Below are 16,554 nucleotides of genomic sequence, written 5' to 3'. Positions count from 1 at the left end.
ACATGGTTGTGTAAATGTACGACTATCCTTCCTAGTCACTTGGGGTCCGGAAATAATCTTTCCTGATGGAAGGCTGATGAGGCACACCTTCTAAGGGATTCCCACCCGGTTTGTGGAGGCTTTAGGTTTCCCATTTCAATTATTACCTACTAAATCGTCCATGTTAGCAGTACATTTGGTGGGACACTTGGGGGCACATTTATTAGGGCCGGCGTTTTGGATGTTGGTCTTAATAGGAAGGAACAATCTACACCAGAAATGCGCCTAATGACCCCCTTAGTTCTGCTGCTGGAGGTGACCCGACTCCTGGTCTTCTGCAGGTGTTAATTTGGGGCAAGTAGGGACATAGTGAGGTATTGGTGACCTATGAAGTGATGCTGAGCGTTGGGCCAGTACAGGGGATGCTCCTGGCAGCATGGAGGGATGATTGGATGGATGGATTATTTTTATTTCCCCATCATTCTCTTCTCTTTCTTCCAACAGATAAAAGAGAGTGAATTCATTAAGATAGAGAAGACGGAGGACACCTGCAAACTGACCATCTCCTCTGCGCGGCAAGAACACTGCGGCTGCTACACGCTGGTTGCGGAAAACAAATATGGCTCCAGGCAAGCGCAGATCAACCTGACTGTGTTCGGTAAGTTCACATTTCATCTTATTCCTCTGTTCATTGGGTATTTCACTGATACACGATACAGATCCCCTGGTGGGAAATGTACACGTCCCTTTATGGGGAAATAGGGCAACAAATCTTCAAGCGATGACCCTTTGTTGTGGGGTTCTCGGTGCGCTGACCCCACTAATGCTATCTCTTGGTGTGTAGCATGTGTGTCTACTTTGTCTTTACATGTGTATCTGAGTGTGATACAAAGTATCTAATTCTACAGTAAAGTATCTCACAATTTCTGACTTCACCATATCCCCACTCCTCAGTTGCCTCATCTATCACCCGGCTTCCCCTTGATGATATATGGAAGCCCCTGTCGCAGCTGTTTACGTATAGCGTAACATTATATAGGGGGAATTACCGACGAGTTGCACGCGGGGTCGAGTTTGTTATATTTACTATTTATAACCTCAGAAGCGTCGCAGTCATTTCTCCATTACTTTGTGTTGGGAGCAGTTTCCAAAAATAAGTTATTATGTAATTAAGTAAACCGCGGGTCATTAATAGAGAACAGGAAGCGCAATAACATTATATTAATAAAACATGATAGAAAATGTTACATATCATATAGTCACCTGTCTCACTATGGCTGTGCAATATTATATCCTGTAAATTAAGTTTAAAAGCCTTTGGGTAAGTAATGCAAATCTCTTTTCTTACGTGGATCACACATTATAATACTGCCCCTATGTACAAGAATATAACTACTATAATACTGCCCCTATGTACAAGAATATAACTACTATAATACTGCTCCTATGTACAAGAATATAACTACTATAATACTGCTCCTATGTACAAGAATATAACTACTATAATACTGCCCCTATGTACAAGAATATAACTACTATAATACTGCTCCTATGTACAAGAATATAACTACTATAATACTGCTCCTTATACACAAGAATATAACTACTATAATACTGCCCCTATGTACAAGAATATAACTGCTATAATACTGCCTCCTATGTACAGGAATATAACTACTATAATACTGCTCCTATGTACAAGAATATAACTACTATAATACTGCTCCTATGTACAAGAATATAACTACTATAATACTGCATCCTATGTACAAGAATATAACTACTATAATACTGCTCCTATGTACAAGAATATAACTTCTATAGTACTGCTCCTATGTACAAGAATATAACTACTATAATACTGCTCCTATGTACAAGAATATAACTACTATAATACTGCCTCCTATGTACAAGAATATAACTACTATAATACTGCCTCATATATATACAAGGATATAACTACTATAATACCGCCCTCTTTGGATTCGTGGGCCGGTCGGCTTTCTTTGCCTCTTGTCTCATTGAATCGTCTTCCAGGTTTTCTGAATATGTTCTTGTGTTGATTATTCCGGGGATTTTGCGGGATACTTTCGGAGATCGTCGGGACGCTCGGTCTGTAAAGTTTTGGATGTGATCCTGAGTTACTGGGGCCAATAACACTTGGTGCGGTATGTTCTCTGTTAACCATTGCAGCGCTGGTTTCAATGGAGATTTTGGGAGCAGAGGATAAGAATAGATCTTGGGGCAATAAATACTTTTCTGGGGAAAACTCCTTATTCTCGGAGTCATCAGTGTCGAGGGAGGAATATTCTGCGGTGAACTGGAGTCACCGGTCTGTGATGTATCATACGCAGGAGCTCTCACACAGTGTATCACTCCCATCATCCCTGTCCTCAGCACTTCCAATCTAATCATCCTAGCTCTCACACAGTGTATCACTCCCATCATCCCTGTCCTCTGCACTTCCAATGTAATTATCCTATCTCACACAGTGTATCACTCCCATCATCCCTGTCCTCTGCACCTCCAATATAATCATCCTAGCTCTCACACAGTGTATCACTCCCATCATCCCTGTCCTCAGCACTTCCAATCTAATCATCCTATCTCTCACACAGTGTATCACTCCCATCATCCCTGTCCTCTGCACCTCCAATATAATCATCCTAGCTCTCACACAGTGTATCACTCCCATCATCCCTGTCCTCTGCACTTCCAATGTAATTATCCTATCTCACACAGTGTATCACTCCCATCATCCCTGTCCTCGGCACTTCCAATGTAATCATCCTATCTCTCACACAGTGTATCACTCCCATCATCCCTGTCCTCGGCACTTCCAATCTAATCATCCTATCTCTCACACAGTGTATCACTCCCATCATCCCTGTCCTCGGCACTTCCAATGTAATCATCCTATCTCACACAGTGTATCACTCCCATCATCCCTGTCCTCAGCACTTCCAATCTAATCATCCTAGCTCTCACACAGTGTATCACTCCCATCATCCCTGTCCTCTGCACCTCCAATATAATCATCCTAGCTCTCACACAGTGTATCACTCCCATCATCCCTGTCCTCAGCACTTCCAATCTAATCATCCTAGCTCTCACACAGTGTATCACTCCCATCATCCCTGTCCTCTGCACTTCCAATGTAATTATCCTATCTCACACAGTGTATCACTCCCATCATCCCTGTCCTCAGCACTTCCAATCTAATCATCCTATCTCTCACACAGTGTATCACTCCCATCATCCCTGTCCTCTGCACCTCCAATATAATCATCCTAGCTCTCACACAGTGTATCACTCCCATCATCCCTGTCCTCTGCACTTCCAATGTAATTATCCTATCTCACACAGTGTATCACTCCCATCATCCCTGTCCTCGGCACTTCCAATGTAATCATCCTATCTCTCACACAGTGTATCACTCCCATCATCCCTGTCCTCGGCACTTCCAATCTAATCATCCTATCTCTCACACAGTGTATCACTCCCATCATCCCTGTCCTCGGCACTTCCAATGTAATCATCCTATCTCACACAGTGTATCACTCCCATCATCCCTGTCCTCAGCACTTCCAATCTAATCATCCTATCTCTCACACAGTGTATCACTCCCATCATCCCTGTCCTCAGCACTTCCAATCTAATCATCCTATCCCACACACAGTGTATCACTCCCATCATCCCTGTCCTCGGCACTTCCAATCTAATCATCCTATCTCACACAGTGTATCACTCCCATCATCCCTGTCCTCGGCACTTCCAATGTAATCATCCTATCTCACACAGTGTATCACTCCCATCATCCCTGTCCTCGGCACTTCCAATGTAATCATCCTATCTCTCACACAGTGTATCACTCCCATCATCCCTGTCCTCAGTACTTCCAATGTAATCATCCTATCTCTCACACAGTGTATCACTCCCATCATCCCTGTCCTCGGCACTTCCAATGTAATCATCCTATCTCACACAGTGTATCACTCCCATCATCCCTGTCCTCAGCACTTCCAATGTAATCATCCTATCTCTCACACAGTGTATCACTCCCATCATCCCTGTCCTCAGTACTTCCAATGTAATCATCCTATCTCACACAGTGTATCACTCCCATCATCCCTGTCCTCGGCACTTCCAATGTAATCATCCTATCTCACACAGTGTATCACTCCCATCATCCCTGTCCTCGGCACTTCCAATCTAATCATCCTATCTCACACAGTGTATCACTCCCATCATCCCTGTCCTCAGCACTTCCTATGTAATCATCCTATCTCTCACACAGTGTATCACTCCCATCATCCCTGTCCTCGGCACTTCCAATGTAATCATCCTATCCCACACACAGTGTATCACTCCCATCATCCCTGTCCTCGGCACTTACACTGTGTGAGAGATAGGATGATTACATAGGAAGTGCTGAGGACAGGGATGATGGGAGTGATACACTGTGTGAGAGATAGGATGATTACATAGGAAGTGCTGAGGACAGGGATGATGGGAGTGATACACTGTGTGAGAGATAGGATGATTACATTGGAAGTGCCGAGGACAGGGATGATGGGAGTGATACACTGTGTGAGAGATAGGATGATTACATTGGATCACTCCCATCATCCCTGTCCTCAGTACTTCCAATGTAATCATCCTATCTCTCACACAGTGTATCACTCCCATCATCCCTGTCCTCAGCACTTCCTATGTAATCATCCTATCTCTCACAGTGTATCACTCCCATCATCCCTGTCCTCGGCACTTCCAATCTAATTATCCTATCTCTCACACAGTGTATCACTCCCATCATCCCTGTCCTCGGCACTTCCAATCTAATCATCCTATCTCTCACACAGTGTATCACTCCCATCATCCCTGTCCTCGGCACTTCCAATGTAATCATCCTATCTCTCACACAGTGTATCACTCCCATCATCCCTGTCCTCGGCACTTCCAATCTAATCATCCTATCCCACACACAGTGTATCACTCCCATCATCCTTGTGCCGGTTTACGCAGGGGGTTTGTAGAGGGTTGGGGTCATGACGGGAGGTGCTTCTTGACACCCCCGCACAGTCCCGGCGCCCCTTAAACCCCCATCCTCAGTACATGTTCCATTTCTTTTGCTGACACCACATCCCTGTGCAGGTTCTCAGTCCCCACCTGGAATGGGCCCCCTCTCTCCAGGGCCCCTGGCAGCTACAGGCTCCGCCCCTCTATCTTTCCGTTATTATTTCTCTTTCATTATAATAATAAAACCATGTTTTGGGAATCATTGATGGACCCGAATGCACGGCCATTCCTGGATATCAGGCATGCCCCCTTTACTGTATGACATGTACAGGGGCCCCACATGTTCGCCTGTGCTGGGAGCCACTACAAAGGAGCTCCCTGTCTCTGGAGGGCCCAGCGTGTCCCCTTATCATATGGGACTCCCGTAGATTGGGTGCCCTGTAACACAGTGGCAGACGCGGACCCCCCAGATCAGCTCCCATGTTCAGGAGATGTCAGTGCCTGGAAATGGTTGGGGGAGGGGGGGGGGGGGGGGCTCAGGTTTTGTCTAAAAGTTTTCTGTTTATAAAGAAACAATGTGTCCATTAATATCGTTTATAGAGACATGCAGACTCCCCATTAGTCTCCTCCCTCCCCCCATCCTGACAGACGCAGGTCCCTATGTGGCCCCCGGGAATGTCTGCGGCGTCCCAGGCCCGGTCTGCACCCATGTGCTCCACGCTGTGACCTTTTAAGGCTCGGTTTCTCTTCCAGAGCTACATTTTAAGTTGAGATTCTGCCAGGATTGACGGCATGGCCCACATCCAACCGGCTCCAGACACACATGAAAGATGTGCTCCAGCTGTTCGGGGGCTTCCGATGCACCCATCATCTCCCATGTGTTCTGCTGTGCGAGCCCTCTGTTATAATATGTGGTCTGTAATAAGTGTATTACGTGACAGCTCCATCTAATATGGGTTATATTTTATACCTGCCCCCTGCAGACCATGGTCAGACCCCATAGTCACAGCTGGATTCTGGGGTCATTTCTTCTACTGCTGCCATTCCGGGTGCTGCTTCAGGTGCTAGGGCCTGGGTGCACCTGCGACCAGGGCCGTCTTTAATATTGATTGGACCCTGGGCAAAAATGTACTTGGCCCCCTGGATCCCGCCTTCCCACACCCTAGCAGGCAGTCACGGCCTCCACCACAACACACACACAAACAATCCACACACCTGGTAGAGTCCAGTGAATGACTGTAAATACTTCCAGTTCTGAAGACTCCAGCGGCTCAGGATCAGTGCTCTGGGCAGCTGGGCTCCGGCTGGAAGTGGGCACCGCTCTGCAGGAAGGAGACCGGGGCTCGGCTCACCCTAGTGTTACAGTGCACCCCAGCACCCCACAGTATGCAGTATAGCACCCTATAGTATACAGCATCCCACAGTATGCAGTATAGCACCCTATAGTATACAGCAACCCACAGTATGCAGTATAGCACCCTATAGTATACAGCAACCCACAGTATGCAGTATAGCACCCTATAGTATACAGCACCACACAGTATGCAGTATAGCACCCCACAGTATATAGTAGAGCAGTATAGCACCCCACAGTATACAGCACCCCAAACTATACACGATACAGCAGCCCACACTATACAGCCCCCCACACTATACAGTACAGCAGTATAGCACTCCACAATATACAGCACCCACAGTATACAGTCCCCCACAGTATACAGCCCCCCACACTATACAGTTCAGCAGTATAGCACTCCACAATATACAGCACCCACAGTATACAGCCCCCCACAGTATACAGTACAGCAGTATAGCACACCACAATATACAGCACCCACAGTATACAGCCCCCCACACTATACAGTTCAGCAGTATAGCACTCCACAATATACAGCACCCACAGTATACAGCCCCCCAGACTATACAGTACAGCAGTATAGCACTCCACAATATACAGCACCCACAGTATACAGTATACAGGCCCCCACACTATACAGGCGCCCACATTATACAGTAGTTTACAGTATATTAGCATAACAGCCCCTGTCACCTTTTTCTGATGTAATCTTCACAAAAAAAGCTCCACAGTTAAGGCAAACTTCTACAGCAACACTCCTGGTAGAGAGAAAGGACCTTGATGACCTCATAGCCATGTAACCAGTAATATTGCTAGGTTACTGGTCACATGGTGATGATGTCATCTAAGGTCCTAGAGAATCACAGCTCTCACAGTACGCTGCCTGGAGTGCCGGCATGCATGGCAGCACCCCCTGTGTAGCAGACAGCCTGACACCCGGGGCAGTGGTTAGCAGGACTCAAGAGGCAGCTGCCTTGGGCCCCCCAGGAGCAACTGGGCCCGGGGCAGCTTCCCCTTTTGCCCCTTGTTAAAGACGGCCCTGCCTGCGACCCCTGCAACCCCGCCGTCCGTCACCTGCACAAGGTCAGAGGAGGAGACTTCTGGATTTACATTATTTATCTTCTGTCACATTGGTTCCGTGGTTCCATGTAGATTGTCAGCTCTGCACCTGATGATAGCCAAGGACTGAGTGATTTTCCACAGTTTATCCTAAAAACCTACCCCAAACATCCCCAGACTCCTGCATCTTGACCCCCGCAGACTCCTGCATCTTGACCCCCGCAGACTCCTGCATCTTGACCCCCGCAGACTCCTGCATCTTGACCCCCGCAGACTCCTGCATCTTGACCCCCGCAGACTCCTGCATCTTGACCCCCGCAGACTCCTGCATCTTGACCCCCGCAGACTCCTGCATCTTGACCCCCGCAGACTCCTGCAGCTTGACCCCCGCAGACTCCTGCAGCTTGACCCCCGCAGACTCCTGCAGCTTGACCCCCGCAGACTCCTGCAGCTTGACCCCCGCAGACTCCTGCAGCTTGCCCCCCGCAGACTCCTGCATCTTGACCCCCGCAGACTCCTGCATCTTGACCCCCGCAGACTCCTGCATCTTGACCCCCGCAGACTCCTGCATCTTGACCCCCGCAGACTCCTGCAGCTTGACCCCCGCAGACTCCTGCAGCTTGCCTCCCCCCCCCTTCTTGTAATAACAGCTGTCATCTTTGGGTTTTATGAAGGGCGTGGCCTCTCCCGCGTCGCTGCCGTTTATCTGTCATCTCCGAGCCATTATTTATGGTGATCGTCGGATGGGGAAGTTCCCACGATGCTGCAGCCGCTGCTCTGTGGGAATCCCTACAAACAAGGAGATTATTATCTGCAGTTACTAAATGTCCCCTTCCTATTAAAGGCACTCTTCAGTGTCAGAGCCACAGTCCTGGAAACATACGTGACCGTGAGCAGATCCCAGTAAGATTATATCACACTGTAATACACAGGATTATAATATATCACACTAATACAGGAGATTATTATTATTTTATATATTTTTTAACCAAATTTTTATTAGCACTGGAAGTGCCGATTTTCAATTATACAATACAGGAGATTATAATATATCACACTGCAATACACAGGACTATAATACACTGCCTGTCCAAAATAATAGTCTCCACCTGGATGTAACTAAGCAGACAGTTCTGAGCCTCCTATTGGATAATTACTGCACGGGGGCGATTATCTTTCAGCTGCAACAAGTTATTTAACCCCGACTGGTGCAATGAGCTGCTTCTCATTTGTTAAACAACCATGTGGAAAGCCACATCTCGTGGTCGTGGAAAAGATGTTTGAGAAGGGTCAGATCAGTGGCATGCATCAAGCAGAGAAAACATCTAAGGCTACTTTCACACTAGCGTTGTTTAAATCCGGCGTTCAATTCCGACACCGGAACTGCCCGCCGGATCCGGAAAAACGTGTGAAAACGGATTACATTTGAATCCTGATCAGGATTTCGATCACAATGAAAAAATGCATTGGAAAAAACGGATCCGCCATTTATGGACTTTAACTTTTTTTTCACATTTTTCGGGTTTAAGATGCAAAAGCCGGATCCGGTTTGACTGAACACACGGCGCCGGATCCGGCGTTAATGCAAGTCAATGGGAAAAAGGCCGGATCCGGCGTTCAGTCAAAGTGTTCAGGATTTTTGGCCGGAGTTAAAAATACAACATGCTACGGTTTTCTGAAAAGCCTGATCAGTCAAAAAGACTGAACTGAAGACGTCCTGATGCATCCTGATCGGATTACTCTCCATTCAGAATGCATTAGGATAAAACTGATCAGTTCTTTTCCGGATTTGTGCCCCTAGGACGGAACTCAGCACCGGAAAAGAAAAACACTAGTGTGAAAGTACCCTAAGGAGATTGCACAAACTACTAACATTGGGTTAAGAACTGTCCAACACATTATTATAAACTGGAAGGACAGTGGGGACCCATCGTATTCGAGAAAGAAATTTGGCGGGGAAAAATCCTGAATGATCGTGATCGGCGATCACTTAAACATTTGGTGAAATCAAATAGAAGAAAAACGACAGTAGAACTCAGGGCTATGTTTAATAGTGAAAGTAAGAGCATTTCCACACGCACAATGCGAAGGGAACTCAAGGGATTGGACTGAACAGCTGTGTAACCGTAAGAAAACCACTAATCAGTGAGGAAACCAGAAAAAAAGGCTTCAATCTGCATAAAGATTGGACTCTGGAGCGATGGAAGAAGGTGATGTGGTCTGATGAGTCCAGATTTACCCTGTTCCAGAGTGATGGGCGCATCAGGGTAAGAAGAGAGGCAGATGAAGTGATGCCCCCATCATGCCCAGTGCCTCCTGTACAAGCCTGTGGGGGCAGTGCTATGATCTGGGGTCCTGCAGTTGGTCAGGTCCAGGTTCAGCGACAGTATGTGCTCCAAGAATGAGGTCAGCGACCACCTGAACCTACTGAAGGACCAGGTTACTCCATCAATGGATCTGTTCTTCCCTGATGGCACGGGCATATTCCAAGATGACAATGCTAGGACTCATCGGGCTCAGATTGTGAGAGAGCGGTTCAGGGAGCAGGAGACGTCATTGTCACACAGGGATCGGCCACCACAGAGTCCAGACCTTAACCCCATGGAGAATCTTTATTTTTTGGTGGCGACTTTTTTTTGGGACAGGCAGTGTATATCACACTGTAATACACAAGATTATAATATATCACACTGTAATACAGGAGATTATAATATATCACACTGTAATACAGGAGCTTATAATATATCACACTGTAATACAGGAGATTATAATATATTACACTGTAATACAGGAGATTATAATATATCACACTGTAATACACAAGATTATAATATATCACACTGTAATACAGGAGATTATAATATATCACACTGTAATACAGGAGATTATAATATATCACACTGTAATACAGGAGATTATAATATATCACACTGTAATACAGGAGATTATAATATATCACACTGTAATACACAAGATTATAATATATCACACTGTAATACAGGAGATTATAATATATCACACTAATACAGGAGATTATAATATATCACACTGTAATACAGGAGATTATAATATATCACACTGTAATACAGGAGATTATTATATATCACACTGTAATACACAAGATTATAATATATCACACTGTAATACACAGGATTATAATATATCACACTGTAATACACAAGATTATAATATATCACACTGTAATACACGAGATTATAATATATCACACTAATACACGAGATTATAATATATCACACTGTAATACACGAGATTATAATATATCACACTGTAATACACCGGATTATAATATATCACACTGTAATACACTGGATTATAATATATCACACTGTATTACAGGAGATTATGATTATTCTGATTATTTTCCTGCAGATAAACCTGACCCTCCCGCGGGTCAGCCGTGCGCCTCGGAAATGAAAGGCTCTGCCCTCACCTTGTCGTGGTATGGACCGACGTATGACGGGGGGAGCGTGGTACAGTCCTACACAGTGGAGATCTGGGACTCGGTGGAGAAGACGTGGTCTGACCTGACGCAGTGCAGGAGCACCTCCTATAACGTGGAGAATCTGCTGCACGACCGAGAGTACAAATTCCGAGTACGAGCCACCAACGTGTACGGAACCAGCGAGCCGAGCCAGGAGTCCGAGCCGGCGGCCTACAAAGAGAAGGTGGCAGGTGACCAAGCAACGCCCATGTTATAGCAGTCCATTATATCCTATGAGCTGATACAATGTATCACTCCCATCATCCCTGACCCCAGGAGCTCGCAATCTAATCTTTATCTCACACACAGTGTATCACTCCCATCATCCCTGACCCCAGGAGCTCGCAATCTAATCTTTATCTCACACACAGTGTATCACTCCCATCATCCCTGACCCCAGGAGCTCACAATGTGTCACTAATCTTCCCTCACCCAAGGAGCTGACACTCTAATCTCTGTCTAATACACAATGGGAGACATTTATTCAAGCTGTTATGCTGCTGTTGTGGCACACGCCATATTTGTGCCATAATTTGCGAAGTTTTCATCTTTTTGTCAAGAAAAGGGGCGTTGCTTGGCAGGAGGGTCTTCTGCCACCCCTCGAATAGACCGTAACTTGCAGCATAAGTAATAGCGGAAGTGTCAGCAGTTATAGCCCCTGGTGGCATAGACTTCAGGGGGATGGGGGGCAGGGATGGGACTAATTAATAGGCATTTACTCCAGAGCAGGAGATCAAGACTGATGGATACGTCTTGATAAATGTCCCCCAGTGTATCACTCCCATCATCTCTAACCCCAGGAGCTCACATCTAACCTCTCAACCATTGTGTATCACTCCCATCATTCCTCTCCCCATGTTTGGCACAGTCTTCTGTGGGGGGGCCAGCCTTTCTGATGGTGACATTGTGTAGTGCCATGTGGCAGCCAGCAGGGGGCACTGTTACCATGTCCTATAGTCGCTGACCGGTCGCAGACTCTCGATGGCTGAAGTTATTTGTGTTTCCTTTTCAGAAGAACATAAAGATGAAGCTGAGGTTTCAGACGACGGTGAGTTCTGGAATTTACTCAGAGATAACCTATATGTGGACAGCGGTGATGTCACTCCTGTAACATATAACCTATATGTGGAGAGCGGTGATGTCACTCCTGTAAGATATAACCTATATGTGGAGAGCGGTGATGTCACTCCTGTAAGATATAACCTATATGTGGAGAGCCGTGATGTCAATCCTGTAAGATATAACCTATAGGAGACCCGTGATGTCACTCCTGTAAGATATAACCTATAAGTGGAGAGCCGTGATGTCACTCCTGTAAGATATAACCTATATGTGGAGAGCCGTGTGATGTCACTCCTGTAAGATATAACCTATATGTGGAGAGCCGTGATGTCACTCCTGTAAGATATAACCTATATGTGGAGAGCCGTGATGTCACTCCTGTAAGATATAACCTATATGTGGAGAGCCGTGATGTCACTCCTGTAAGATATAACCTATATGTGGAGAGCCGTGATGTCAATCCTGTAAGATATAACCTATAGGAGACCCGTGATGTCACTCCTGTAAGATATAACCTATAAGTGGAGAGCCGTGATGTCACTCCTGTAAGATATAACCTATATGTGGAGAGCCGTGATGTCACTCCTGTAAGATATAACCTATATGTGGAGAGCCGTGATGTCACTCCTGTAAGATATAACCTATAAGTGGAGAGCCGTGATGTCACTCCTGTAAGATATAACCTATATGTGGACAGCCGTGATGTCACTCCTGTAAGATATAACCTATATGTGGAGAGCCGTGATGTCACTCCTGTAAGATATAACCTATATGTGGAGAGCCGTGATGTCACTCCTGTAAGATATAACCTATATGTGGACAGCGGTGATGTCACTCCTGTAAGATATAACCTATATGTGGAGAGCCGTGATGTCACTCCTGTAAGATATAACCTATATGTGGAGAGCCGTGATGTCACTCCTGTAAGATATAACCTATATGTGGAGAGCCGTGATGTCACTCCTGTAAGATATAACCTATATGTGGAGAGCCGTGATGTCACTCCTGTAAGATATAACCTATATGTGGAGAGCCGTGATGTCACTCCTGTAAGATATAACCTATATGTGGAGAGCCGTGATGTCACTCCTATAATCTCTTTGCAGATTCCCTCTCATTGCTTCTTTCTATTCTGCAGAGGACAAGCAGACTGAGCCGGAGTACAGGAACGTCGTTATAAACACCACCCAGAAGGTGTCCGACTTCTATGATGTGGAGGAGCGGCTAGGAACGTGAGTACAGTAACTGCACTGGGAGGAGACTGTCTGCAAACTTACTGACTGTTTTTAACAACCACCAGCAGAATAGTGAGTGCAGCTCTGGAGAATAATACAGGATGTAACTCAGGATCAGTACAGGATAAGTAATGTATGTACACAGTGACTGCACCAGCAGAATAGTGAGTGCAGCTCTGGAGTATAATACAGGATGTAACTCAGGATCAGTACAGGATAAGTAATGTATGCACACAGTGACTGCACCAGCAGAATAGTGATTGCAGCTCTGGAGTATAATACAGGATGTAATTCAGAATCAGTACAGAATAAGTAATGTATGTACACAGTGACTGCACCAGCAGAATAGTGAGTGCAGCTCTGGAGTATAATACAGGATGTAAATCAGGATCAGTACAGAATATGTAATGTATGTACACAGTGACTGCACCAGCAGAATAGTGAGTGCAGCTCTGGAGTATAATACAGGATGTAACTCAGGATCAGTACAGGATAAGTAATGTATGTACACAGTGACTGCACCAGCAGAATAGTGAGTGCAGCTCTGGAGTATAATACAGTATGTAACTCAGAATCAGTACAAGATAAGTAATGTATGTACACAGTGACTGCACCAGCAGAATAGTGAGTGCAGCTCTGGAGTATAATACAAGATGTAACTCAGGATCAGTACAGAATATGTAATGTATGTACACAGTGACTGCACCAGCAGAATAGTGAGTGCAGCTCTGGAGTATAATACAGGATGTAACTCAGGATCAGTACAGGATAAGTAATGTATGTACACAGTGACTGCACCAGCAGAATAGTGAGTGCAGCTCTGGAGTATAATACAGGATGTAACTCAGGATCAGTACAGGATAAGTAATGTATGCACACAGTGACTCCACCAGCAGAATAGTGATTGCAGCTCTGGAGTATAATACAGGATGTAACTCAGGATCAGTACAGAATATGTAATGTATGTACACAGTGACTGCACCAGCAGAATAGTGAGTGCAGCTCCGGAGTATAATACAGGATGTAACTCAGGATCAGTACAGGATAAGTAATGTATGTACACAGTGACTGCACCAGCAGAATAGTGAGTGCAGCTCTGGAGTATAATACAGGATGTAGCTCAGAATAAGTAATGTATGTACACAGTGACTGCACCAGCAGAATAGTGAGCGCAGCTCTGGAGTATAATACAGGATGTAACTCAGGATCAGTACAGGATAAGTAATGTATGCACACAGTGACTCCACCAGCAGAATAGTGATTGCAGCTCTGGGGTATAATGCAGGATAAGTGACATTGCTGGATGTGATGTGTGATATATCGGTTGCTGCAGTCGCTCAGGGTGACACATTTCTCTATAACCCATTAGAGGACGGGATTAATCGTTGCACTTTGAAATTTCTCGTTTCCTGCCGTTTCTGGGGCTGACGCTTCACATTTCAGGCTCCTTTCTCTGAGAATATCTCTGTCGGTTCCTCCTTTTCTGGGGATCATGTGTCTGGCGGTGGCTCAGAGCGATCACGTCTTATTGGGATTTAGTGATGATCCTGATGAAGTGACGGGGTCGGCGGAGATTCGTTACCCTGGATCCATCTTTGCTCTGGCGGCCGGACACGAGCGGGTATCCCATCATCTGCCACTGGGAAATGGCATGGCCAACATTACAGCAGCTGCACCCAGCTTTCCCACACTGTATCTGTCATGACATGCTGGGAGTTGTAGTTTCACCACAGCTAGAAGTGCTGACCTTGTTTACCTGTCTCTTAACTAGTCAGTTCTCAAGGAAAGCTGGGTGATTCTGCTGTGATACAAGCTCTGGGCAGGCTGGGTGACTACTGGGTATTACCCTTGTACTGGAGGCCACCCAGCTTTCCCAGGATCTGTGGATGAGCAGGTGGGAGCCGTGGGTCCTCCGCCAGGACTGGGGGTCTTCCTGCAACATAGCAGTTCTGTGCCGCGAGCCTCAGATGTCGTGTGTCCGTCCTCCATGAAACCTTTCTGTCCTTGCAGGGGGAAATTCGGACAAGTGTTCCGCATTGTGGACAAGAAGAGTCGGAAGGTGTGGGCCGGGAAGTTCCTGAAGGCGTATTCCGCCAAGGACAAGGATAGCATCAGACAGGAGATCGACATCATGAACTGTCTGCACCACCCCAAACTGGTTCAGTGCGTGGACGCCTTCGAGTCCAAGAGCGACATGGTCATGGTGCTGGAACTGTAAGTAAAAGTTTACAGATTAGATGAAAAGTGTCCGGAGGTCTGTAGAGTGTATGGCGGGCAATCATCTGGATATGTGCCTAGCATATACCTATATGTCTGATGTGTGTAGGCTACAGGTATACATGGTGCATGAGCCTCTCACGTGGTCTGTGCTTCTGTGGCAGGGTCTCTGGGGGGGAGCTGTTTGAGAGAATCATCGATGAGGATTTTGAGTTGACGGAAAGAGAAGTCATCAAGTACATGAAGCAGATCGTGGAGGGCGTGGGGTTCATCCACAAGCAGGGCATCGTCCACCTGGACCTCAAACCCGAGAACATCATGTGCGTCAACAAGACCGGCACCAAGATCAAGCTGATTGACTTTGGCCTGGCCAGAAGATTAGGTAAGTGGCTGTTCCTCTGTGCTGCTGTGGATTGTTACTGACTGCATATAAGTATGGAGTGACCTAGTGTGCACAGTATCACCAGATGGACATACAGAGGTTCAGACCCCGTCAAATTGGGATACTTCTTCTATGAGCCCAATGCCCTCTCCTCCGCAGTATCTCGGGTCTCGATCTTCCTGCGGCGGTCGCACTCGTGCTATGGCTCATTAGCCTCTTATTATGGTTGGAAATTCCTTGCTAAGTAATGGGATTTGATTTCTGCCCTTTTTTGGTCTGTTTAACGTCTCGTGTAAACTTCATTTCAGATAAACTGGCGGAGCGGAGTTCTTCTCTTTAACCCTTTGCATGCCTTAAGTTTCCACCGAGCAAGTGCGGAGCCAGAACAGCAGCTTAGCTGCCGAGTCATGTACCACACGGCAACATGGCGAAAAGGGGGGCTCCGCTCACATAACGGGGGTAATTGTATCACCTACATAGAAGTAAAACGGCATGGGGCATACGGTCATCCTCTCCCCTGAAATGGCTGATAACAGGGGACAATAGACTGGATTCTCCTGTCCTACAGTCATCCTCCCCCCTGAAATGGCTGATAACAGGGGACAATAGACTGGATTCTCCTGTCCTACAGTCATCCTCCCCCCTGAAATGGCTGATAACAGGGGACAATAGACTGGATTCTCCTGTCCTACAGTCATCCTCTCCCCTGAAATGGCTGATAACAGGGGACAATAGACTGGAT

General features: G+C 46.2%; 1 protein-coding gene across 11 annotated transcripts in view; it reads left to right on the top strand.

Moving 5' to 3' along the window:
- Window positions 1–16,554, top strand: part of MYLK (myosin light chain kinase) — a 156,897-nt gene that overhangs the window by 131,347 nt on the left and 8,996 nt on the right. For 9 of the 11 annotated variants that reach the window (XR_005780541.1, XR_005780540.1, XR_005780538.1 and 6 more), the window contains 6 exons: window positions 484–637; window positions 10,805–11,107; window positions 11,929–11,964; window positions 13,117–13,210; window positions 15,224–15,427; window positions 15,595–15,812. Coding sequence is in view for 6 of the 11 variants with exons in the window: in XM_040440698.1 (XP_040296632.1) it covers window positions 484–637; window positions 10,805–11,107; window positions 11,929–11,964; window positions 13,117–13,210; window positions 15,224–15,427; window positions 15,595–15,812 (1,009 nt within the window). In the remaining 5 variants the exon portion in view is untranslated. Of the gene's footprint in view, window positions 1–483; window positions 638–10,804; window positions 11,108–11,928; window positions 11,965–13,116; window positions 13,211–15,223; window positions 15,532–15,576; window positions 15,813–16,554 lie in introns of those variants that run through there. The other 2 variants (XR_005780542.1, XM_040440699.1) reach the window with 2 other exon arrangements.

This window comes from Bufo bufo, chromosome 7, assembly GCF_905171765.1.
Source record: "Bufo bufo chromosome 7, aBufBuf1.1, whole genome shotgun sequence".
NCBI classification, from domain to species: Eukaryota; Metazoa; Chordata; class Amphibia; order Anura; family Bufonidae; genus Bufo; species Bufo bufo.
Note: the sequence above shows the minus strand (reverse complement) of the source record. Positions and strands in the feature narration are given on the sequence as shown.